Source organism: Pseudophryne corroboree, chromosome 8 (genome assembly GCF_028390025.1).
Source record: "Pseudophryne corroboree isolate aPseCor3 chromosome 8, aPseCor3.hap2, whole genome shotgun sequence".
NCBI classification, from domain to species: Eukaryota; Metazoa; Chordata; class Amphibia; order Anura; family Myobatrachidae; genus Pseudophryne; species Pseudophryne corroboree.
The window spans coordinates 64,265,697-64,293,477 of NC_086451.1; the positions used below are offsets into that span (position 1 = coordinate 64,265,697).

Here is a 27,781-nt window from a genome sequence, read left to right on the forward strand (position 1 = left end):
AGCTAGTTCTCTAGAAGCATTTGAGTGGGGACCCCTTCAAATTGTTGTTATGGGCACCACAATATTATCAAATGTATCTAGCAGGATCATCTAACTGATACACGATTTGTGGCGTAAATGACTGAAGTTCGTTACACAATTGTCTGAGATGTTTTGTACGAGCTAAGCTGCTACTATTTGAGATGTGCTCGCTGTTCCAATGCAGACTAGAAACAGGCACAAATATTCTCAGTGATGTCATTCGTTCCCAGAGAATTTATAGTCTGCATTTAAACATAGGTTTATTGTATAGAATGGATTTCCCTATCATGTGACCTGCGAAGTGCCTGTAATAAGGGACACACATGAATTACACAAGTTTTGTGTACCTGTGTAACAGATGTGTCCCTTATGAAAGGGGTGATCGGGTGACCCTAGTGTCATGTGAGCCCGCATAATGTCTGAATCCACTGTACAGTTAGCATGTCTACACAAGGGGAGGCATTCAATATTCCAGCTGTCGAGATCCCGACGCTCAGCATACCTCAAGGGAGAATAAATAGCGCTACACGTGCCACTGTGCCCACAGCGTGGCAAGCCCGCAAGGGGCTTGCACTTGCCCCGCTGCCAGCATTCCGGCGGTCGGGATCCCGGCGTCGGGATTCCGACAGCTGGGATATCGATACCAAACCCCTACAGAAGACCATGCTTTAGATATACTTATTCATTTATTTATGTTAATTGCCCCACGCCTTTGTATTTTATCTCCATCATTCTCATCCTTCCTGTCATGTGCTGAAAAAAGTTCTATCCAATGGTCTCCAGCTGAGCTCCCCTATGAGAAAAGTGATGTTTTCTGTCTAACAACTAGGGGTAAATGCTGTGACAGGTACAGAATGTTGGACGTATGTAAAGTTAGAGATGAGCGGGTTCGGTTCCTCGGAATCCGAACCCGCCCGAACTTCAGGTTTTTTTACACGGGGCCGAGCGACTCGGATCTTCCCGCCTTGCTCGGTTAACCCGAGCGCGCCCGAACGTCATCATCCCGCTGTCGGATTCTCGCGAGGCTCGTATTCTATCGCGAGACTCGGATTCTATATAAGGAGCCGCGCGTCGCCGCCATTTTCACACGTGCATTGAGATTGATAGGGAGAGGACGTGGCTGGCGTCCTCTCCGTTTAGACTAGAGTACTAGAGAGAGACACAAATTTTGGGGAGCATATTATTAGGAGGAGTACTACTTGCTGCTGATAGTGTGACCAGTGACCACCAGTTTAATTAATCCGTTCTCTGCCTGAAAAAAAACGATACACAGTGTGACACAGTCACATACCATATCTGTGCTCAGCCCAGTGTGCTGCATCATATGTAATACTGTATATCATTATCTGACTGTGCTGAGTGCTCACTGCTCACACAGCTTAATTGTGGGGGAGACTGGGGAGCAGTTATAGCAGGAGTACATATTTTAAGTACAGTGCACACTTTTGCTGCCAGAGTGCCACTGCCAGTGTGACTGACCAGTGACCACTGACCACCAGTATTGTGATTGTCTGCCTGAAAAAGTTAAACACTCGTCGTGTGGTGTTTTTTTTTATAAACGCATTCTGCAGACAGTGTCCAGCAGGTCCGTCATTACATAATATATACCTGTCCGGCTGCAGTACTAGTGTGATATATATATATATATTTTAATTTTATCTCATTATCATCCAGTCTATATTAGCAGCAGACACAGTACGGTAGTCCACGGCTGTAGCTACCTCTGTGTCGGCAGTCGCTCGTCCATCCATAATTGTATACCACCTACCCGTGGTTTTTTTTTTTTTTCTATCTTCTTGATACTAGTAGCTTACTTTAGGAGTCTGCAGTGCTGAGTCTGACAGACAGTGTCCAGCAGGTCCGTCATTACATAATATATACCTGTCCGGCTGCAGTACTAGTGTGATATATATATATATATATTTTAATTTTATCTCATTATCATCCAGTCTATATTAGCAGCAGACACAGTACTGTAGTCCACGGCTGTAGCTACCTCTGTGTCGGCAGTCGCTCGTCATCCATAAGTATACTAGTATCCATCCATCTCCATTGTTTACCTGAGGTGCCTTTTAGTTGTGCCTATTAAAATATGGAGAACAAAAATGTTGAGGTTCCAAAAATAGGGAAAGATCAAGATCGACTTCCACCTCGTGCTGAAGCTGCTGCCACTAGTCATGGCCGAGACGATGAAATGCCAGCAACGTCGTCTGCCAAGGCCGATGCCCAATGTCATAGTACAGAGCATGTAAAATCCAAAACACCAAATATCAGTAAAAAAAGGACTCAAAAATCTAAAATAAAATTGTCGGAGGAGAAGCGTAAACTTGCCAATATGCCATTTACCACACGGAGTGGCAAGGAACGGCTGAGGCCCTGGCCTATGTTCATGGCTAGTGGTTCAGCTTCACATGAGGATGGAAGCACTCATCCTCTCGCTAGAAAACTGCAGTGCCACTCCTAGATGGGCCAGGTGTTTGTGTCGGCCACTTGGGTGGCTTAGCTTAGTCACACAGCTACCTCATTGCGCCTCTTTTTTTCTCTGCATCATGTGCTGTTTGGGGACTATTTTTTTGAAGTGCCATCCTGCGTGACACTGCAGTGCCACTCCTAGATGGGCCAGGTGTTTGTGTCGGCCACTAGGGTCGCTTAGCTTACTCACACAGCTACCTCATTGCGCCTCTTTTTTTCTTTGCGTCATGTGCTGTTTGGGGAGTGTTTTTTGGAAGGGCCATCCTGCGTGACACTGCAGTGCCACTCCTAGATGGGCCAGGTGTTTGTGTCGGCCACTAGGGTCGCTTATCTTACTCACACAGCTACCTCATTGCGCCTCTTTTTTTCTTTGCGTCATGTGCTGTTTGGGGAGTGTTTTTTGGAAGGGCCATCCTGCGTGACACTGCAGTGCCACTCCTAGATGGGCCAGGTGTTTGTGTCGGCCACTAGGGTCGCTTATCTTACTCACACAGCTACCTCATTGCGCCTCTTTTTTTCTTTGCGTCATGTGCTGTTTGGGGAGTGTTTTTTGGAAGGGCCATCCTGCGTGACACTGCAGTGCCACTCCTAGATGGGCCAGGTGTTTGTGTCGGCCACTAGGGTCGCTTATCTTACTCACACAGCTACCTCATTGCGCCTCTTTTTTTCTTTGCGTCATGTGCTGTTTGGGGAGTGTTTTTTGGAAGGGCCATCCTGCGTGACACTGCAGTGCCACTCCTAGATGGGCCAGGTGTTTGTGTCGGCCACTAGGGTCGCTTATCTTACTCACACAGCTACCTCATTGCGCCTCTTTTTTTCTTTGCGTCATGTGCTGTTTGGGGAGTGTTTTTTGGAAGGGCCATCCTGCGTGACACTGCAGTGCCACTCCTAGATGGGCCAGGTGTTTGTGTCGGCCACTAGGGTCGCTTAGCTTACTCACACAGCTACCTCATTGCGCCTCTTTTTTTCTTTGCGTCATGTGCTGTTTGGGGAGTGTTTTTTGGAAGGGCCATCCTGCGTGACACTGCAGTGCCACTCCTAGATGGGCCAGGTGTTTGTGTCGGCCACTAGGGTCGCTTAGCTTAGTCATCCAGCGACCTCGGTGCAAATTTTAGGACTAAAAATAATATTGTGAGGTGTGAGGTGTTCAGAATAGACTGAAAATGAGTGGAAATTATGGTTTTTGAGGTTAATAATACTTTGGGATCAAAATGACCCCCAAATTCTATGATTTAAGCTGTTTTTTAGTGTTTGTTGAAAAAAACACCCGAATCCAAAACACAACCGAATCCGACAAAAAAAATTCGGTGAGGTTTTGCCAAAACGCGGTCGAACCCAAAACTCGGCCGCGGAACCGAACCCAAAACCAAAACACAAAACCCGAAAAATTTCAAGTGCACATCTCTATTAAAGTACGTCTTTCTATTTCGGTAGCCAGCAACGTGGGTATGTTACTTCCCCATCTGGTGAATGACGGCTACCTTTTAGGGCTTCTACAGAAGGGCAGAAAGTTCACTGTATATTCTCAGAGTCTTCCTGCAGTAAAATATGCTGTGTACTTAATGGGTGCGCCTATAAACCCATTACACTGCTTGCGAGCATTAACACTTGATTCCCCGCAGACGGCATGAAACTGGTGCAAGGGGAATGCTTATCAGAAAGTGTACGTACGTGTCAAGCCACGGGCATTATGTTTTGGACCATCATTAAAGAGTGTTTGCCAGTTTTTACCAATGCCTGATCTTAATGCTCTTGTACACGAGACCTTAGGCCAGCTAGTCCCATCTGATTATCACTTTAAATGTCATTTTTAATCCTCAAAACTCTAGTCATTCTTATGCAGTGTGTTCTGAGCCCATATGACCCTTTGCTTGGGCTGTGTTCTGTTCAAGTGATGGCGAATGGCATAAAATGTGCATTAATTGGAATTTTAAATACAGATCAAATTCAAAGGACTTTCACCCGTCCATTCAGTGCTCTGCGCTATCTAAAGTGCATATGTGAGTAGAACCTCGTGATTCCCACCATTGACCCCTTTTTAAAGCCCCTGGAAGAGAGATGTGTCAAACCTTTGAGAGGTATTTCAACCCAGGAATAAAGCAGGGGGTTATTCCCGGGTCAGGTGCAGTGTCAAGGGATTGCCGGGCCGATGCGTCCTGGGACCCGTTCACAGTATAGCCAGAGGCGGCGTTAGAGGGACAGGTGGTGCACTGCTGACGTCACCAATCCAGCAATTTACCAGGTTGGTGCCGCCAATCTGAAAGGGGCCTCAAGCAGGTCGCACACGGGAAAGACTCGTGCACAAGTCCCGGGTGTGACTCGCAGCAGAGATGTGAAAGCCGTAATAGCAACCAATCAGCTTCCATCTATCATTGCACCATCATATTCTCCACTGTATCTCTCTTTAAGGTTTGCAACCCCTCCCCCCCCTCCCCGACACGCACACACTTTGCTGTGTAAATATAACACAAGATTTGTCATTTGACAGATGAAAGGCTTTTATGCAACGGGATACGTAACAACATTAAGCTGGGTACACACTATGCAGTAATCGGGACGGACAGAGGATTTTCAGATACCTGGTCTGATAATCTCAGAATGCGTACACAGCACCCTGGGCCGATTATCGTACCAAAACTAGTCGGTGCGGATGATTGGACCTGAACTGCTATCATGGGCGAAACTGGTCATCTGGCAAACGCTAGAAGGGCTTATGGCCGGATGGGCCGGTCTGGCCACACAGTGCAGCTTCCTGGCTCTCTGCTCAGTATACAGATAGATGGGGGCGTGCAACAAGGCCAGCCCCCCCCTCCCTCACTCGTGGCACACCCCCATGAGCCGTGGCCACGCCTCCTTGTCATGCGTGCGCGCAGTGACGTGGCAGGGCTGCTTCACGGCCCCAGTCAAAACAATAAAGTGAATAAGAAAATATAATTCCACACAATTTAAAACAATAGACTGCCCCATAAACTGCACTAAACTAGTCATATGCGGCGTTTGCTTATGTGAGTGTGCTCTAACTAGTCTTACCATACCATTTCTTTAAACCAGGACGCTCATGAATTACGCAGGTTGTCTGGCTGATTAAAACCAGGTGACATGCAGGCTTGAAGTCAGCAGCCACAGAACCGGTGTAATCTAAGAGTGTCTCGGTTTAAAAGGATAGTACTAGCTCTAACCCGTAACACCTGGCTGCTGTGTGTTACATTATATCAGAGTTTCCGCAAACTCCTGTCCAGTTTTTCAGGATATCCATGCTTGAGTCCAGGTGGTTAAATCAAATTGACCGATTACTAAATAAGACACCTGTGCTCAAGCATGGATAGACTTAAAATCTGGACTGTAAGGGGGAAGTTTGGGGAACTCTGCATTATACAGCAGGTTTTATTCAGAATCTGCATTTGATGGGTTTTCTATCTGCAGTCTCCTGATGATACAATGCTGCAGACAGGACCATGTGTGATAATAAAGTCAGCAAGGTTGCACTGTGTGAAGGTGGTTTGTAAACGTCTTTACTTTTTTTACAGATGCCACCGTGTCTATTCCAGTCAGTGAAATTGTCACAGTTCTGCAGGGTGATGGGAAACCACGGATAAAGGAGATGGCCGCCCCCAGCCACCAGTTTACAGGTATGAGAGGGCAGGAAATACCGTATCCGGATCCTCTGTCACCTCTGTGCAAACCTGTAATTAGCAAGGAAGGTGAAGGAGATGAGTCACATCTAAATTGGCTGTAGTCACTATTGAGTATTGTTTTATTTGTTACTATATACTGTATACATGGCTTCTCCTAGTCTTAGAGACCTGTTTGTCCACCTGTCACATGACTAAACATGGCATTATAAGACACATACCTCCCAACATGACCCGTTCCAGGAGGGACTAAATGCTCTGTCCATGACTCTCCTCTTTTTTATGATGCCATTACCTGAGGTGAAACACCTTTCTTATCAAATAACTAGTTCAACACAGGTGATGGCAATCATAAATTAAGAGGAAAGCCTAGGAACAGAACATTTTGTCCCTTCTGGAATGGGTTCCGCTGGGAGGTTTGTAACTCCTCTGACCTTGCAGTATACGTAACTGCTAGCGAACCCATGCAGTGCGGCACCTCATTAGCCTGAATATGTTCAATGGATCTCTCCCAAGCATGTAAAAGGATAGGGGCTTGTGTAGCAATATATTCATGGTACTGTAATCTATTGTGATCACTGACAATCTGTATTGTGGCCAGTATTAGTATCAAGTACATATTTTTCACAGCTATGTACTAAAAGGTTCTGTAGGGACATCTTTTGTGAGAACCACTGTCCTGACTGTAAATAAGGCTTTTCTGAGTACTCCTCCACAGTTACTGACACTGCGCATGCAACTTACGCAATGCTTAGGTGGACAGTAGACCATACTTGCCTACCTGACCCTCTCCATGAGGGAGAAAATGCTCTGTTCCTGGACTTTCCTGGTAATGTATGATTGCCATCACATGTAGTGAAGGGACGTGCGGTGAGCTAAATGGCTCAGGAGGCACTGGCTAACCCCAGCGCCATATTTACATGCAATATATTAGCCAAAGGGTACATCTGGGCATTATACACAGCATTATAAACTCCTAGAAATCTGGTGAGTTTTGATTAGAGATGTGTGGAAAGGATACACAGGTGAGGCACTGCCTCATCTGCCACAGACTTTTTACTCCAGCGTTTGGGCTATAAAAATTATTAGAATAATGCAAAGAAGATGTTTCAAACAAATTATCAGTATTCTTCATATATTTTATTCAGTCAAAACTCTGGTTTAAACATAAGTATGACAGGAAAGGCTCTGCCTCACCTGCCTCACCCCACCGCACGTCACTGCAGTGTGGTGAAACACCTTTCTTATCAATTAACTAGCTCACCACAGGTGATGGCAATCATACATTACCAGGTAAGTGCAGGAACAGAGCATTTTCTCCCTCATGGAGAGGATCAGGTAGGCAAGTATGCAATAGAGCAGAGGTTCTCAAACTCGGTCCTCAGGACCCCACACAGTGCATGTTTAGCAGGTCACCCAGCAGGTGCACAGGTGTGTTCATTACTCACTAACACATTTTAAAATGTCTACAGGTGGAGCTAATTATTTCACTTGTGATTCTATGAGGAGACCTCAGACCTGGAAAACATGCACTGTGTGGGGTCCTGAGGACCGAGTTTGAGAAGCTGTGCAATAGCGTCTGCGATCCCTCTCCTCTGAAAATGTATCCATAGGTATACAGTGACTAGGCATAGTCCATAGGCAAAAAGCAGCCTTCAGGACCACTCTCAGAAAATCTACGTACATAGGGTATCAGACTACAGTCCCCATGGAGAATAATAGGGACTGTGGTCTGAAGTGCTAATAAGCCTTGCTTGCATAGCCCCAATACTTAAAATACTAAAAAAGCTGCAATTTCCTCAACGATTTAAGTAAAAAAGGGGTTGATACATAATCCCCTTAGTCTAGTTGCTTAAATGTTAAAAGCAGGAATGGTCTCTTCGGTTCCCCCCTCTTACTTTCATGTAGTGACAGCAGTTTCATGAGTCAAGGAAGAGAAGGTAAAGGGAGTAAATGCTTTGTGTGGTGTATATGTATTTTGCCGCCTCAGGTCACAGGAAACCCCAGATCCACCCCTAGTGTCACTAGTGACGTCACAGGAATATTACTGCAGAGAAATGTGCACAGAAGGGTGCGGGTCATCCAATTGCTGCTTGTTAGTAGAGTGGCTTTTGTTCTATGTTTGAGGGATCTTGTGCGCACTGTAAAGGGGGGTACTCACGGGAGAGATGTGTGCTGAGCGATCTTAACACAGACCGCTCAGCACACATCTCTCACCCCGCTCAGCACAGCGCGATGTGCTGAGCGAGGGGGAAAGCCGACGGGGGGGCCGCTCACTTCACACAACGGTGAAGTGAGCGACCCGCTAGATTGAGCCTGCATGCAGCTCAATCTAGCATCGGCGATAGCGATGCGCGGGGCCGCGCATCGCTATCGCTGGAGGGCATACACACGGCAGATCCGTGCTTAAAATCTAAGCAATCTAGCAAGATTGCTTAGATTTTAAGTACGGATCTCTCCGTGTGTACCCCCCTTAAGATTTGATTGTCCAATAAAGTTCCTCTTGTTTAAAGAAAATCTCAAAGACTTTAAAAGTGTGACAAATATATATTTATATTATATTGCTATATTATGTATAATATATTTTCTATTGCAAAAGAAACAAAAAAAAATTGAAATAAAGTTTCTTTGTTTTTTTACTTTGTAACCAGAATTCTTAGGGCACAGCCAGTCAGGTGGGCATTTGTACTGGGCCTCTAACTTCAGAGGGGCCCCATGTATTGGAATTTACCTTGATAGAGCTGTATTTCGGCATCCAAATGTATCTTTGATTGTGGATAGGGTTTTACTTTCGAATGACAATGAAGATGGTTGTCCTGTCGAACAGCAGTGGAAAATTCAATGGACGTAGAAGATCCTTGAGCTTCCCTGAGGATGGTTCACAACAGAGCCATGACAGCTGGCCTCCCATTCGTCAGTTCAGCTTGCTCACCTTCACGGATGTAGCAAATAAATGTACGGTTGCCTAGTGTGACAGTATTTTGGGACAATGACAAGGAAGGCGTTACACCCTGATTCAGTCAGTACATTTACACTTTGGCGGAGCCCGGTCTGTAATGTGATCTGCTGAATTCACAAAAAGCTATCCTAGCTCAGACTGACGCATCTTGTTACGTAGTTACAGGGTCACAGCCTAACTTGTCACCATGGCTCTTCAAAGCAAGTCAGGCGCTCAGCTTTCTCCCCTGCCTGGGGGTAAATGTGAACTTTGCTTATTACTGGACGTCATTGGTGGCATTATCTGTTGGATTTTCCAGTGACATCAGAGCTACTGATTCCCCACTCTACATGGGGTGCGGTTCTGAATAGTATTTTACAGGATTCTCATGCAAAACGTCTGTCGATGCGTGGCAAGACTCGGACAGACTGAAAAGACGTGCTGACTTTTCTCAGCCTTGTCCATTGTTGGAGAGAGAGGGAAAGAGAGAGAGAGAGAGAGATGTTAGTAGTGGCAGATATAACAGGGACTATCCAACAGGCCTGGCACTGTACAGTTTAAAGGCTTTTTTTTTTGTGTGGTAATTAACTTTATTTAACGCTCATTAACCTGTACAAAAACATAATTGATCTCCATAGGAGTTTCTGGTATTTTTCAAACACAGCCTGTAAAACGACAGAAGCTGATTGGCTGGTACTTCTCACTCTCCACTGTATCTCTCTCCAAGGGTTGATACATCTCCCCGTGTATGTTATTTGCTCTAACACAACACATTGGAATCATTGCGTAATCCAGTAGATGAGGATTAGGGCATGCATTTTATTTATGTGAATCAGACACGTGTTTACATGAGGAGTTTAGTCATTATGCACATGTATATTAAGATAGAAATTTCCCGTAGTCTGAATTAATTATACAACAGGTATAAGGTTGACGGCTTATTCAAATTACTGCATTTTGAAAATGTAGGTGAGTTATGGATAATATTAATGAGAACAATTATAGATCCTTAGTAAACAGCTTCACCCCTCTGTTTGTGTCTCTCCAAAAAAAAAATCTATTTACTAATGGGGTCATGTACTAAGCAGTGATAAAAGTGGAGAAGTGAGCCGTGGAGAAGTTGCCCATGGCAACCATTCAGCTGCTCTGTATACTTATATAGTATGCAAATTATTCTCCACTGGCTCACTTCTCCACTCTTATCACTGCTTAGTACATCTCCCCCTAAGCCTTGTAGAGAAATAAAGTGGATGGATAAAAGGTACCAACCAACCAGCTCCTAGCTGTCATTTTTCAAACACAACCTGCAACATGGTAGTTAGGACCTGATTGGCTGGTACTTTGTCAGCCTCCAAGGCTTAGTGCATCTCCCCCTGTATGAGTTACTTTATCACACTCTAAAGCTGGGTACACACCGAAGGGCCGACATATCGGATCCTGGGTAGACATCAGAACGATCTAAGGAAGGGCGGAATGATCCATGTTCCATCCCTCATTAGCATACACCATGTCGTTAGTGTTATCTGTGCAGCAGGGGCCACCGTGCTAAGTCGCTAGTGACTGCGGGCACCCACATATCAGACATACACACTGATCAATATGTCTGATACGTCGTTCCGTGACGGGCAGAAACTACACATCGGGCCAATGTTACTCCATCTTAAGGCTTGGTACATCTCCCCCGCACTGACTGACTTGTTCTCTCTCTTTACATCCCAGTGTTCCACGTGTGTCGCAAGTCTCAGCGCTGGTCTCTGCAAGTGGTGACGTTCACAGCTCCAGACGCCCAGGTGGCTCATAGCTGGGTGCAGAGTATACAGGAGAGAATACACCAGACAGGTGAGAACGACCAATCACAGAGCAGAATAGGACTTTTACTCTGTATTATGAAATAGCTGCATAGTCCTATGGGAATGAGAGACTTGATAGCACCCCTTAATGACTGGATGCAAATCTTCGCAACGAGAGCGTCCACTTCCAACAATGCTGGTTACTGTTATAGAGAGCACTTTGCCTTAAGAAACTCAGTTTAAGAGAAAACTGTTTTGTTTATTACGTAAGAAGCGCTCACTTTTATAGCTTGTAATTATTTATATATTAATATAAGAGTTTGATTACTTGTACAGGGGCGGATTGGGCCCTGGGACATCACGTTTGTGTCCCGCTGGGACGATCCCGATGTCCCCTCAGTGGCCTTCACTCGTCCCTATGTTGGTCCGGCTGCCGTGATCAGAGCTGAGCTCCGTTCGGGCAGTGTTAGGAGACAGCTTTTGCACATGTGCAGAAGCTCAATGAGGCTCAGTTGTGCCACGCCACCTCCCTCTCCCCTCACAGGGCAGGGGATCCCCAGTGCTGCTGCTACAAGGCTCTGGCACCCACAGCATGCCAGCCAGCGCGGCAGTGCAGGCTCAGTGTGTGGGTAATGCTGTTAATACAAGTTTGGATCCATGGGTTCATTATCCTTTTGTCTGTATTCATCATGTCAACATTTATAATGATTGATTACCATGTCGACAAGACGGTGTGCCCTGGTGCAGCGCTCACTTACCTGCTAGCGGATCTCCATTGGCTCCAGCAGAGTCGTCTGGGTCCGGCAGTCAAGAGATGTTGAGTTCAGCTGTCATCCAGCGGTAACGGCGGTAACACAAACCCCATGCCGTCCTCTGCCACAGCCTAACCCTAACCGTCCCCTGTCATCTCCTAACCCTAACAGTCCCCTCCCGCAGCCAACTTTACGGCAGACCCGCTGTTGCGCCGATTGAGCGGCTGATTTAGGTAAGCATCTACACTTACCGATCAGCCACTCGATATGCATTTGAATTTGCCCACCCAGCTGTGACATCAGCCACTGCAGCAAGTGTGCGTGTGGTCGGCGGACCTTTCATACACACAGCCAGATGCAGCTGTGTCGGCTGTACAGCAGAGTCGACGCAATATGCCTGTGAATAACAGAGTTCACAGACATATCATTTGTATACACCCGTCGACCCACTTGTGATATATCTCCCAGTGTGTACCTTGCATACCCCTAATATTGGCATTCTGAAGAAAGTCGACGTTTCTTAATGTTGACATAACTGTCAACATGGTGACTGCATCGCATCTTCCTCCTGTCTCCATTTTTGTGAATAGAATACACTGGTAATCTAATGTGGATGTGGATCATTAAATCGACAGTGTCTAGGTCGACAATGTTTAGGTCGACCACTATAGGTCGACAGTCACTAGGTCGACAGGGTTGGAAGGGCGACAGGGTTTCTAGGTTGACATGTGCTAGGTCAAAAGGTCGACGTGAGTTTTTTTGGGGGGTTTTGGTGTCGTTTTCTTCGTAGAGTGACCGGGAACTCCAATTAGTGCACAGTGTCCCCTTGCATGGTTTGCTTCACTCGCCATGCTTCGGGCAAGGTGCCTCGCTCCGCTACCGCTTTGCTCGGCACAGATTACCGTCCCAATCTTAGTCCATGTGGATCGTTAAGTATGAAAAAGTTCAAAAAAAGGTTTTTTTTGGGGGAAACTCATGTCGACATTTTCACCTGTCGACATATAAACCCTGTCGACCTTCCAACCCTGTTGACCTAGTGACTGTCTACCTATAGTGGTCGATCTAAACATTGTCAACCTAGACAGTGTCGATCTTCAGACCGGATCCCAAGCTAATTATGGATCTGCTGAGAGCTCTGTCTTGTAGTATGTAAATAACGAGCACTGTTCCATTCGTCTATGCCCTGTGCTGTATACTCCGCTCAGTGTTTTGCACTCAACCCCTCTTTCTCCAATAGGACACCTGAGGCCAAGGAAGCTCCTGGTGTTTATCAACCCCTATGGTGGCTGCGGGAAAGGATCACAGATTTACTACACTAAAATAAGCCACCTCTTCCAGCTGGCGGGAATTGACAGTGTTGTCATCGGTATGTTTTTTTATTTTTTTTTGGAAGTGACATTTGAATCAGCACTTATTTATATTGTGTGCACATATTACGCAGCATTTTACAGAGAATATTTCTTCCCATTAACATAAGTCAGAGCCCCAGTGGAGCTTACAATCTATGGGGGTGTTTCAGATATGATCACTTCTGTGCGTTTTCGCACAGCGGATGATCAGGTCCTAACTGCGCATGCGTATGCACTGCAATGCACACACGCATCAGACAACAACAAAGGTCATCGCCGGTCAGCAACAGGATGGTGCGAAAAATCCGATCGCACGGGCGTTCACAAGGTGATTAACAGGAAGAGGCTGTTTGTGGGTGGCAACTGAGCGTTTATGGGGTGTGTCCGGAAAAACGCAGGCGTGCCCAAGCGTTTTCAGGGAGGATGCGGCCCCGATCAGCATGTTCTCATTGCACTGTCTGAGTAAGTCCTGGGCTGCGCACAGACTGCACACAGTGGATTTTTGCAGCTCAGCACAGCTCAGCACATAGGATCGCACACTTGCATGGCGAATTTACACCCCCCCTGAAGGGGGGGCGACTATCTGAACGCCGGACAGCAAAGATTGCAGCCCAGCGATCAGATCTGAATCACCCCCTATTTTCCCTATCACATGGACACACATATATACCCACTAATTTGTTCTATCAGAATCCAATTAACCTACCAGTATGTTTTTGGAGTGTCCAAAGCTCTCTGAGGTAACCCACGCAAACATGGGGAGAACATACAAACTCCTCATAGATAGTGCCTTGGCTAGGAATTGAACTCAACTGCAACATCGCTCATGTTATCTCACACCCTCATGTTGCTCTCCCTTAATTATGTGAGAAGTTCACAGCCCCACACTGTGGCCATACATCGCAACCCCTCATCGCAGATAACTAAATTGCCCTTTCAAAATGTATCTGAGCAGCACTTTCCCAATAGGAGAACCCCAATAACTGCCTGTTACAGAACATGTTTCTGGGGATCCTCTAGGTCCCAGTCTAGCTGGCGGTGGTGTTAACCAACCCGATAATGCCTTCCACATCTTGGTGATCTCCTGTGGACCAATAAGAAGCCACAAACTCTCTCCAGCAGTCACAACCCATAGGTGGTAGGTGCAGCCGCACTTTTCCCACGCAGGGGCTCTGTGGTTAGTTAAGCCAGCATTTTTGCGTTTACAGTTTCTTTACATGCCTGTTCCAATTTACTATAGTATTCAGATTTGTCAACAGTAGTTTAGTGTTGAGGTAGCAATTTTAAAAAGACTTGATAAGTTTTAAAAGAAGTAAATAACTTTTTTCAAAGGAAAAAAAGGACAATAAATTATAGTGTGGGTGTATCAGCTGTACAAAAAGTGAAGTGCACCGGAAATTTTTTGGGTTTTGGTTTGGGGTTCGGTTCCGCGGCCGTGTTTTGGGTTCGATCTCGTTTTGGCAAAACCTCACCGAATTTTTTTTGTCGGATTCGGGTGTGTTTTGGATTCGGGTGTTTTTTTTTCAAAAAACCCTAAAAAACAGCTTAAATCATTGAATTTGGGGGTCATTTTGATCCCATAGTATTTTCTCTGACGTCCTAAGTGGATGCTGGGGACTCCGTCAGGACCATGGGGAATAGCGGCTCCGCAGGAGACAGGGCACAAAAGTAAAAGCTTTAGGATCAGGTGGTGTGCACTGGCTCCTCCCCCTATGACCCTCCTCCAAGCCTCAGTTAGGTTTTTGTGCCCGGCCGAGAAGGGTGCAATCTAGGTGGCTCTCCTAAAGAGCTGCTTAGAGTAAAAGTTTTGTTAGGTTTTTTATTTTCAGTGAGTCCTGCTGGCAACAGGCTCACTGCAACGAGGGACTTAGGGGAGAAGAAGTGAACTCACCTGCGTGCAGGATGGATTGGCTTCTTAGGCTACTGGACACTAGCTCCAGAGGGACGATCACAGGTACAGCCTGGATGGGTCACCGGAGCCGCGCCGCCGACCCCCTTGCAGATGCTGAAGAGAGAAGAGGTCCAGAAATCGGCGGCTGAAGACTTCTCAGTCTTCATGAGGTAGCGCACAGCACTGCAGCTGTGCGCCATTGCTCTCAGCACACTTCACACCAACGGTCACTGAGGGTGCAGGGCGCTTGGGGGGGGGCGCCCTGGGCAGCAATGAAAGTACCTATGCTGGCTAAAAATACATCACATATAGCTCCTGGGGCTATATGGATGTATTTAACCCCTGCCAGGTTGTCAGAAAAACGGGAGAAGAAGCCCGCCGAAAAGGGGGCGGGGCCTATTCTCCTCAGCACACAGCGCCATTTTCCTACACAGCTCCGCTGCTAGGAAGGCTCCCAGGCTCTCCCCTGCACTGCACTACAGAAACAGGGTTAAAACAGAGAGGGGGGGCACTTATTTGGCGATATTATTATATATTAAGATGCTATAAGGGAAAACACTTATATAAGGTTGTCCCTGTATAATATAGCGTTTTGGTGTGTGCTGGCAAACTCTCCCTCTGTCTCCCCAAAGGGCTAGTGGGGTCCTGTCCTCTATCAGAGCATTCCCTGTGTGTGTGCTGTGTGTCGGTACGTGTGTGTCGACGTGTATGAGGACGATGTTGGTGAGGAGGCGGAGCAATTGCCTGTAATGGTGATGTCACTCTCTAGGGAGTCGACACCGGAATGGATGGCTTATTTAGGGAATTACGTGATAATGTCAACACGCTGCAAGGTCGGTTGACGACATGAGACGGCCGGCAAACCAATTAGTACCTGTCCAGGCGTCTCAAACACCGTCAGGGGCTTTAAAACGCCCATTTACCTCAGTCGGTCGACACGGACACTGACTCCAGTGTTGAAGGTGAAGAAACAAACGTATTTTCCATTTGGGCCACACGTTACATGTTAAGGGCAATGAAGGAGGTGTTACATATTTCTGATACTACAAGTACCACAAAAGAGGGTATTATGTGGGGTGTGAAAAAACTACCTGTAGTTTTTCCTGAATCAGATAAATTAAATGAAGTGTGTGATGATGCGTGGGTTTCCCCCGATAGAAAATTATTGGCGTTATACCCTTTCCCGCCAGAAGTTAGGGCGCGTTGGGAAACACCCCTTAGGGTGGATAAGGCGCTCACACGCTTATCAAAACAAGTGGCGTTACCGTCTCCAGATACGGCCGCCCTCAAGGAGCCAGCTGATAGGAGGCTGGAAAATATCCTAAAAAGTATATACACACATACTGGTGTTATACTGCGACCAGCGATCGCCTCAGCCTGGATGTGCAGCGCTGGGGTGGCTTGGTCGGATTCCCTGACTGAAAATATTGATACCCTTGACAGGGACAGTATTTTATTGACTATAGAGCATTTAAAGGATGCATTTCTATATATGCGAGATGCACAGAGGGATATTTGCACTCTGGCATCAAGAGTAAGTGCGATGTCCAGATCTGCCAGAAGATGTTTATGGACACGACAGTGGTCAGGTGATGCAGATTCCAAACGGCACATGGAAGTATTGCCGTATAAAGGGGAGGAGTTATTTGGGGTCGGTCCATCGGACCTGGTGGCCAGGGCAACAGCTGGAAAATCCACCTTTTTTACCCCAAGTCACATCTCAGCAGAAAAAGACACCGTCTTTTCAGCCTCAGTCCTTTCGTCCCCATAAGGGCAAGCAGGCAAAAGGCCAGTCATATCTGCCCAGGGATAGAGGAAAGGGAAGAAGACTGCAGCAGGCAGCCCATTCCCAGGAACAGAAGCCCTCTACCGCTTTTGCCAAGTCCTCAGCATGACGCTGGGGCCGTACAAGCGGACTCAGGTGCGGTGGGGGGTCGTCTCAAGAGTTTCAGCGCGCAGTGGGCTCACTCGCAAGTGGACCCCTGGATCCTACAAGTAGTATCCCAGGGGTACAGATTGGAAATTCGAGACGTCTCCCCCTCGCAGGTTCCTGAAGTCTGCTTTACCAACGTCTCCCTCCGACAGGGAGGCAGTATTGGAAACAATTCACAAGCTGTATTCCCAGCAGGTGATAATCAAAGTACCCCTCCTACAACAAGGAAAGGGGTATTATTCCACACTATATTGTGGTACTGAAGCCAGACGGCTCGGTGAGACCTATTTTAAATCTGAAATATTTGAACACTTACATACAAAGGTTCAAATCAAGATGGAGTCACTCAGAGCAGTGATAGCGAACCAGGAAGAAGGGGACTATATGGTGTCCCTGGACATCAAGGATGCTTACCTCCATGTCCCAATTTGCCCTTCTCACCAAGGGTACCTCAGGTTCGTGGTACAAAACTGTCACTATCAGTTTCAGACGCTGCCGTTTGGATTGTCCACGGCACCCCAGGTCTTTACCAAGGTAATGGCCGAAATGATAATTCTTCTTCAAAGAAAAGGCGTCTTAATTATCCCTTACTTGGACGATCTCCTGATAAGGGCAAGGTCCAGAGAACAGTTGGAGGTCGGAGTAGCACTATCTCAAGTAGTTCTACGACAGCACGGGTGGATTCTAAATATTCCAAAATCGCAGCTGTCTCCGACGACACGTCTGCTGTTCCTAGGGATGATTCTGGACACAGTCCAGAAAAAGGTGTTTCTCCCGGAGGAGAAAGCCAGGGAGTTATCCGAGCTAGTCAGGAACCTCCTAAAACCAGGAAAAGTGTCAGTGCATCATTGCACAGGGGGTCCTGGGAAAAATGGTGGCTTCTTACGAAGCGATTCCATTCGGCAGATTTCACGCAAGAACTTTTCAGTGGGATCTGCTGGAAAAATGGTCCGGATCGCATCTTCAGATGCATCAGCGGATAACCCTGTCTCCAAGGACAAGGGTGTCTCTTCTGTGGTGGCTGCAGAGTGCTCATCTACTAAAGGGCCACAGATTCGGCATTCAGGACTGGGTCCTGATGACCACGGATGCCAGCCTGAAAGGCTGGGGAGCAGTCACACAAGGAAAAAATTTCCAGGGAGTGTGATCAAGTCTGGAGACTTCTCTCCACATAAATATACTGGAGCTAAGAGCAATTTACAATACTCTAAGCTTAGCAAGACCTCTGCTTCAAGGTCAGCCGGTATTGATCCAGTGGGACAACATCACGGCAGTCGCCCACGTAAACAGACAGGGCGGCACAAGAAGCAGGAGGGCAATGGCAGAAACTGCAAGGATTCTTCGCTGGGCGGAAAATCATGTGATAGCACTGTCAGCAGTGTTCATTCCGGGAGTGGACAACTGGGAAGCAGACTTCCTCAGCACGACCTCCACCCGGGAGAGTGGGGACTTCATCGGGAAGTCTTCCACATGATTGTGAACCGTTGGGAAAGACCAAAGGTGGACATGATGGCGTCCCGCCTGAACAAAAAACTGGACAGGTATTGCGCCAGGTCAAGAGACCCTCAGGCAATAGCTGTGGACGTTCTGGTAACACCGTGGGTGTACCAGTCGGTGTATGTGTTCCCTCCTCTGCTTCTCATACCTAACGTACTGAGAATTATAAGACGTAGAGGAGTAAGAACTATACTCGTGGCTCCGGATTGGCCAAGAAGGACTTGGTACCCGGAACTTCAAGAGATGCTCACAGAGGACTCATGGCCTCTGCCGCTAAGAAGGGACTTGCTTCAGCAAGTACCATGTCTGTTCCAAGACTTACCGCGGCTGCGTTTGACGCATGGCGGTTGAACGCCGGATCCTAAGGGAAAAAGGCATTCCGGAAGAGGTCATTCCTACCCTGGTCAAAGCCAGGAAGGAGGTGACCGCACAACATTATCACCACATGTGGCGAAAATATGTTGCGTGGTGTGAGGCCAGGAAGGCCCCACGAAGAAATTTCAACTCGGTCGATTCCTGCATTTCCTGCAAACAGGAGTGTCTATGGGCCTCAAATTGGGGTCCATTAAGGTTCAAATTTCGGCCCTGTCGATTTTCTTCCAGAAAGAATTGGCTTCAGTTCCTGAAGTCCAGAAGTTTGTCAAGGGAGTACTGCATATACAACCCCCTTTTGTGCCTCCAGTGGCACTGTGGGATCTCAACGTAGTTCTGGGATTCCTCAAATCACATTGGTTTACACCGCTCAAATCTGTGGATTTGAAATATCTCACATGGAAAGTGACCATGATGTTGGCCCTGGCCTCGGCCAGGCGAGTGTCAGAATTGGCGGCTTTGTCTCACAAAAGCCCATATCTGATTGTCCATTCGGACAGGGCAGAGCTGCGGACTCGTCCCCAGTTTCTCCCTAAGGTGGTGTCAGCGTTTCACCTGAACCAGCTTATTGTGGTACCTGCGGCTACTAGGGACTTGGAGGACTCCAAGTTGCTAGATGTTGTCAGGGCCCTGAAAATATAGGTTTCCAGGACGGCTGGAGTCAGGAAAACTGACTTGCTGTTATCCTGTATGCACCCAACAAACTGGGTGCTCTTGCTTCTAAGCAGACGATTGCTAGTTGGATGTGTAGTACAATTCAGCTTGCACATTCTGTGGCAGGCCTGCCACAGCCAAAATATGTAAATGCCCATTCCACAAGGAAGGTGGGCTCATCTTGGGCGGCTGCCCGAGGGGTCTCGGCTTTACAACTTTGCCGAGCTGCTACTTGGTCAGAGGCACACCCTGGCTGAGGAGGACCTGGAGTTCTCTCACTCGGTGCTGCAGAGTCATCCGCACTCTCCCGCCCGTTTGGGAGCTTTGGTATAATCCCCATGGTCCTGACGGAGTCCCCAGCATCCACTTAGGACGTCAGAGAAAATAAGAATTTACTTACCGATAATTCTATTTCTCGTAGTCCGTAGTGGATGCTGGGCGCCCATCCCAAGTGCGGATTGTCTGCAATACTTGTACATAGTTATTGTTACAAAAATCGGGTTATTATTGTTGTGAGCCATCTTTTCAGAGGCTCCGCTGTTATCATGCTGTTAACTGGGTTCAGATCACAGGTTGTACAGTGTGATTGGTGTGGCTGGTATGAGTCTTACCCGGGATTCAAGATCCTTCCTTATTGTGTACGCTCGTCCGGGCACAGTATCCTAACTGAGGCTTGGAGGAGGGTCATAGGGGGAGGAGCCAGTGCACACCACCTGATCCTAAAGCTTTTACTTTTGTGCCCTGTCTCCTGCGGAGCCGCTATTCCCCATGGTCCTGACGGAGTCCCCAGCATCCACTACGGACTACGAGAAATAGAATTATCGGTAAGTAAATTCTTATTATTAACCTCAATAACCATAATTTACACTCATTTCCAGTCTATTCTGAACACCTCACACCTGACAATATTATTTTTAGTCCTAAAATTTGCACCGAGGTCGCTGGATGGCTAAGCTAAGCGACACAAGTGGCCGACACAAACACCTGGCCCATCTAGGAGTGGCACTGCAGTGTCAGGCAGGATGGCCCTTCCAAAAAATACTCCCCAAACAGCACATGACGCAAAGAAAAAAAGAGGCGCAATGAGGTAGCTGTGTGAGTAAGCTAAGCGACCCTAGTGGCCGACACAAACACCTGGCCCATCTAGGAGTGGCACTGCAGTGTCAGGCAGGATGGCCCTTCCAAAAAATACTCCCCAAACAGCACATGACGCAAAGAAAAAAAGAGGCGCAATGAGGTAGCTGTGTGAGTAAGCTAAGCGACCCTAGTGGCCGACACAAACACCTGGCCCATCTAGGAGTGGCACTGCAGTGTCACGCAGGATGGCCCTTCCAAAAAATACTCCCCAAACAGCACATGACGCAAAGAAAAAAAGAGGCGCAATGAGGTAGCTGTGTGAGTAAGCTAAGCGACCCTAGTGGCCGACACAAACACCTGGCCCATCTAGGAGAGGCACTGCAGTGTCAGGCAGGATGGCCCTTCCAAAAAATACTCCCCAAACAGCACATGACGCAAAAAAAAAAAGAGGCGCAATGAGGTAGCTGTGTGAGTAAGCTAAGCGACCCTAGTGGCCGACACAAACACCTGGCCCATCTAGGAGTGTCACTGCAGTGTCACGCAGGATGGCCCTTCCAAAAAATACTCCCCAAACAGCACATGACGCAAAGAAAAAAAGAGGCGCAATGAGGTAGCTGTGTGAGTAAGCTAAGCGACCCTAGTGGCCGGCACAAACACCTGGCCCATCTCACGCAGGATGGCCCTTCCAAAAAATACTCCCCAAACAGCACATGACGCAAAGAAAAAAAGAGGCGCAAGCTCTTCCCGTCCAGTGTTGGGAAGGTCAGGCATCGCAACCGACACAATTGGACTCTCCTTTGGGATTTGTGATTTCGAAGAACGCACAGTTCTTTGCTGTGCTTTTGCCGCAAGTCTTTTCTTTTTTCTAGCGAGAGGATGAGTGCTTTCATCCTCATGTGAAGCTGAACTACTAGCCATGAACATAGGCCAGGGCCTCAGCCGTTCCTTGCCACTCCGTGTCGTAAATGGCATATTGGCAAGTTTACGCTTCTCCTCAGACGCTTTTAATTTTGATTTTTGGGTCATTTTTTTACTGATCTTTTGTGTTTTGGATTTTACATGCTCTGTACTATGACATTGGGCATCGGCCTTGGCAGACGACGTTGATGGCATTTCATCGTCTCGGCCATGACTAGTGGCAGCAGCTTCAGCACGAGGTGGAAGTGGATCTTGATCTTTCCCTATTTTTTTAACCTCCACATTTTTGTTCTCCATATTTTGCGCACAACTAAAAGCCACCACAGGTATACAATGTAGATGGGTGGATAGTATAGTATTATATTACTTATGGACGACGAGTGACGACTCAGAGGTAGGTACAGCCGTGGCCTACCGTACTGCTGCTTATATATATAATATACTGTATAACGGACCTGGTGGACACTGTCAGCAGACTGCTAAACTAGTATGAAGGAGAAAAAAAAACAACACAGGTATACAATGTAGATGGATGGATAGTATAGTATTATATTACTTATGGACGACGAGTGCACTGACGACACAGAGGTAGGTACAGCCGTGGCCTACCGTACTGCTGCTTATATATATAATATACTGTATAACGGACCTGGTGGACACTGTCAGCAGACTGCTAAACTAGTATGAAGAAAAAAAAAAACACCACAGGTATACAATGTAGATGGATGGATAGTATAGTATTATATTACTTATGGACGACGAGTGACGACACAGAGGTAGGTACAGCCGTGGCCTACCGTACTGCTGCTTATATATATAATATACTGTATAACGGACCTGGTGGACACTGTCAGCAGACTGCTAAACTAGGATGAAGAAGAAAAAAAACACCACAGGTATACAAAGTAGATGGATGGATAGTATAGTATTATATTACTTATGGACGACGAGTGACGACACAGAGGTAGTTACAGCCGTGGCCTACCGTACTGCTGCTTATATATATAATATACTGTATAACGGACCTGGTGGACACTGTCAGCAGACTGCTAAACTAGGATGAAGAAAAAAAAAACACCACAGGTATACAATGTAGATGGATGGATAGTATAGTATTATATTACTTATGGACGACGAGTGACGACACAGAGGTAGGTACCGCCGTGGCCTACCGTACTGCTGCTTATATATATAATATACTGTATAACGGACCTGGTGGACACTGTCAGCAGACTGCTAAACTAGTATGAAGAAAAAAAACACACCACAGGTATACAATGTAGATGGATGGATAGTATAGTATTATATTACTTATGGACGACGAGTGACGACACAGAGGTAGGTACAGACGTGGCCTACCGTACTGCTGCTTATATATATAATATACTGTATAACGGACCTGGTGGACACTGTCAGCAGACTGCTAAACTAGGATGAAGAAAACAAAAACACCACAGGTATACAATGTAGATGGATGGATAGTATAGTATTATATTACTTATGGACGACGAGTGACGACACAGAGGTAGGTACAGCCGTGGCCTACCGTACTGCTGCTTATATATATAATATACTGTATAACGGACCTGGTGGACACTGTCAGCAGACTGCTAAACTAGTATGAAGAAAAAAACAACAACACAGGTATACAATGTAGATGGATGGATAGTATAGTATTATATTACTTATGGACGACGAGTGCACTGACGACACAGAGGTAGGTACAGCCGTGGCCTACCGTACTGCTGCTTATATATATAATATACTGTATAACGGACCTGGTGGACACTGTCAGCAGACTGCTAAACTAGTATGAAGAAGAAAAAAAACAACACAGGTATACAATGTAGATGGATGGATAGTATAGTATTATATTACTTATGGACGACGAGTGCACTGACGACACAGAGGTAGGTACAGCCGTGGCCTACCGTACTGCTGCTTATATATATATAATATACTGTATAACGGACCTGGTGGACACTGTCAGCAGACTGCTAAACTAGTATGAAGAAAAAAAAAAAACACAGGAGTGTTTTTCAGGCAGACAAACGTATACTGGACTGGTGGTCACTGTCAGCAAAACTGTGCACTGTACTCCTGCTATAACTGCTCCCCAGGACCCACAATTAGGCAGTGTGAGCAGAGCAGTGCACTCAGCACAGATATATCATGCAGCAGTGCAGCACACTGAGTGAGCACAGATATGGTGGTCGGAGCGTTTTTTTCAGGCAGAGAAACAAAGGATTAAACTCACTGGTGGTATAATCAAAACCCTGCACTGTACTCCCTAACAGCTGCTCCCCGTCCCCAATCCTCCCCACAATTATAACTAACTAAGTCACTCTGTGTTCTACTATAACGGAGAGGACGCCAGCCACGTCCTCTCCCTATCAATCTCAATGCACGTGTGAAAATGGCGGCGACGCGCGGCTCCTTATATAGAATCCGAGTCTCGCGAGAATCCGACAGCGGGATGATGACGTTCGGGCGCGCTCGGGTTAACCGAGCAAGGCAAGAGGATCCGAGTCGCTCGGACCCATGTAAAAAAAAGGTGAAGTTCGGGCGGGTCGGATCCCGAGGATCCGAACCCGCTCATCACTATACAAAACTAAAATCAGAAACTACTGTCTTGTGTGTTTCTAACTTCTAACTCATGCCATCAGTGCCACTAAACCCCAGGGCTCAGCTCCAGGCATCACAGGGAGGCGATATATAGGGATGCCAAGTCATCCCTTCAATAAGGGAGACCTATGAATTACACAAGTACTGTGGCTGATTACAACCAGGTGAAATGGATACTTGGAGTCGGATGTAATGATGACGAGTTCGGTGGGATGCCGGCCGAACTCGATTTTTTAACAGGGCAATCACTTATGGTTTTGCCTTGTAACTGATTGCCCCTTTAAAAAAATGTCCGCGTTCGGCACAGCCGCTGAACTTGAAGTCAGCCAGCCACAGTACCTGTGTAATTCCATATGTCTCTTAGTAAAGGGGTGATCTGGCCAAGATACAAAAATCTCTTAAATGTTCCATAATAGTAATACGTCTGTCTCTGGCCATTTCTAATTTTTGTTGTGGTTTTTTTTTTTTTTTTTTAGAGACGACACGAGCAAATCATGCCAGAGACTACCTAATAGAGGCAGATCTACAGCAATACGACGGGTAAAGTGTCTGAGTGTTTCATGGACACTGTAGAGCATCTCTGTATAGCCGGGCTGGGGAGTGTCAAACCTTGCCTGTATAACAATACCCCTATAACAATTTTGTGTAACCACACCCCTATAGCCACTTCCCTATGATAACTCTATGTAACCACACCCATATAACCACTCCCCTATGATAATAGTGTAACCACGCACCCAGAACCACTCCCCTATGATAATAGTATAACAACACCCCTATAACCACTCCCTTATGATAACTATGTAACCACACCCCTATAACAATTTTGTGTAACCACACCCCTATGATAATAGTGTAACCACACACCCATAACCACTCCCCTATGATAATAGTGTAACCACCCCCATAACCACTCCCCTATGATAATAGTGTAACCACACCCCTATAACCACTTCCCTATGATAACTCTATGTAACCACACCCATATAACCACTCCCCTATGATAATAGTGTAACCACGCACCCAGAACCACTCCCCTATGATAATAGTATAACAACACCCCTATAACCACTCCCTTATGATAACTATATAACCACACCCCTATAACAATTTTGTGTAACCACACCCCTATGATAATAGTGTAACCACACACCCATAACCACTCCCCTATGATAATAGTGTAACCACCCCCATAACCACTCCCCTATGATAATAGTGTAACCACACCCCTATAACAATTTTGTGTAACCACACCCCTATGATAATAGTGTAACCACACACCCATAACCACTCCCCTATGATAATAGTGTAACCACCCCCATAACCACTCCCCTATGATAATAGTGTAACCACACCCCTATAACCACTTCCCTATGATAACTCTGTAACCACACCTTTATAACTGCTCCCCTATGATCAGTGGTGCAAGTAGAAATATTTTCTTAGTGGTACTGAATGCCGAAAATGGCCGTGGTCATGTGTTGTGAGGGGCATGGCCACATGCTGCTACTGGGAGTGGCTACATGACACAGCCCCCTTTTTTTTTTTTTATCTGGAGGCAAGGCTAAAAATATATAGTAATGCCTCCAGTATAATAGAAATATATAGTAATGCCCCCAATTTAATAATATATATTAATGCCTCCATTATAACAGGAAAATACAGCCACTGTCGCACTCCCAGTAACCCTGACAAAGAGGAGCCGTCATGCTGCCAAGCACCATGGTCTTGTTGCTTTGTGGTTCATTAGAATTGTGGTAATGGCAAAGTGTGTGGCAGGTGGTACTGCTTACCCGCTGCCAAATTCTTAAGGGTACTCCGTACCCGCATACTTGCACCGCTGCCTGATAGCTGTGTAACCACACCCCTATAACCACTCCCCTATGATAACTCTGTAACCACACCTTTATAACTGCTCCCCTATGATAACTGTAACCACACCCCTATAACCACTCCCCTATCATAACTCTGTGTAACCACACCTCTATGATAATAGTGTAACTACACCCCCATAACCACACCCCTGTGATAACTCTGTGTAACCACACCTTTATAACCACTCCCCTATGATAACTCTGTAACCACACCTTTATAACTGCTCCCCTATGATAACTGTAACCACACCCCTATAACCACTCCCCTATCATAACTCTGTGTAACCACACCTCTATGATAATAGTGTAACTACACCCCCATAACCACACCCCTGTAATAACTCTGTGTAACCACACCCCTATAACCACTCCCCTATGATAATTCTGTAACCACACCTTTATAACTGCTCCCCTATGATAACTGTAACCACACCCCTATAACCACTCCCCTATCATAACTCTGTGTAACCACACCTCTATGATAATAGTGTAACTACACCCCCATAACCACACCCCTGTGATAACTCTGTGTAACCACACCTTTATAACCACTCCCCTATGATAACTGTGTAACCACATCCCTATAACTACTCCCCTATAACTGTATAACCACACCGTTATAATCACTCCCATATGCAGGACATGGTGGGCAGGGTCTTTACACCTGGTGGTGCCCAACAGCGATGTGTCTAATGTATATGTCTCCTCCATCACTGCCTGTTACATGACTGCAGACAGACTGGTGACATTAGGCCACATAGAATGATCCTATTTATTACTGTGATGGAAACATGTCTTCTTGCATTATCTGTAATAGAAATGTCTCAAATGTCTACAGCTTACATGTATGGACTATAGAGGTGATGTATCAAACCTTCTAAAGACAATAGGTGGCGTAGTTGCCCATAGCAACCAACTAGCTTGAAGGCATTACTTTATAGAATGTAGATAAATGATAGCTAAAGGCTGCTTGGTTGCCATGCGCAACTTCTCCACCTGTCCTGGTTAGAAGGCTTGATACATCTCCCCCTAATGCCTATAGGGATGTACAACCCCTTCCCGCCTCTGTGTGCAGTCTCCTGATCATTCTCTGCTCTCTTTCTGCCTGCAGAGTGGTGTGTGTTGGCGGTGACGGGATGTTCAGTGAATTACTTCATGGTCTGGTGAAGCGCACACAGAGTGACAGTGGGGTGTGTGAGGACAAGGAGGATGCCAAGCTCGCACCGTGTAACCTTCGCATAGGGATTATTCCTGCCGGTAAGTATCACGCGGTTATTGGGCAGATGCACACAGGAACTCATTGCAACAACAGAACATGAATTTGGTTATGAAATATGTAAAACCGTCTGACTGTTCCAGAATATTATCATTCTGTGTTCCTCATATAGGGGGTGGTGTATCAAACCTCGGAGAGAGATAAAGCACCAACCAATCAGCTGCCATTTTACTGGTTGCGTTTGAAAAGTGACAGATGCTGTTTGGTTGGTTGGTACGTTATCTCTTTCTACTCTGTCTATCTCCAAAGATTGATATATCTTCCCCATACAGATTTGGCTCATTACACATAAAGAAACCAGTGCATATTAGCATTTATTGTATAATGGAAATAGCCACCTACCATTTGCTTACACTTTGTGTAATGATCTGAAGCATAACTATGATTTATTCTCCAGTGCCCCCTAGTGGACGAAAAAGAAAACACTGATTTTATTTAGCTCACACAAGGGATTTGCATAATTGTTATAATACTTAGATACCGTGCACTGATGCCTTTGTAATGTATATTGCCATTGGGGGATTGTGAGATTGTCTTTCCATCAGTAACTGTAGTGTCCACATAGTAAACATTCTGTTGTCCTATCACTGTTTCCAGGCTCTACGGATTGTGTGTGTTTCGCTACAATGGGAATCAATGACCCTGTGACATCAGCCCTTCATATTATTATAGGTAATTAAGGAGTGGTCATGCCACATTTTGTACCTGAT

General features: G+C 46.3%; 1 protein-coding gene across 2 annotated transcripts in view; it reads left to right on the plus strand.

Moving 5' to 3' along the window:
* The window catches only part of LOC134948508 (ceramide kinase-like), a 225,073-nt gene that overhangs the window by 168,198 nt on the left and 29,094 nt on the right, over positions 1-27,781 (plus strand). For both annotated transcript variants that reach the window (XM_063936522.1, XM_063936521.1), the window contains 6 exons: positions 6,021-6,122; positions 10,783-10,902; positions 12,843-12,971; positions 24,398-24,461; positions 26,907-27,052; positions 27,669-27,743. In XM_063936522.1, the coding sequence (XP_063792592.1) occupies positions 6,095-6,122; positions 10,783-10,902; positions 12,843-12,971; positions 24,398-24,461; positions 26,907-27,052; positions 27,669-27,743 (562 nt within the window). In that variant the 5' untranslated portion in view covers positions 6,021-6,094. The remainder of the gene's footprint in view (positions 1-6,020; positions 6,123-10,782; positions 10,903-12,842; positions 12,972-24,397; positions 24,462-26,906; positions 27,053-27,668; positions 27,744-27,781) is intronic.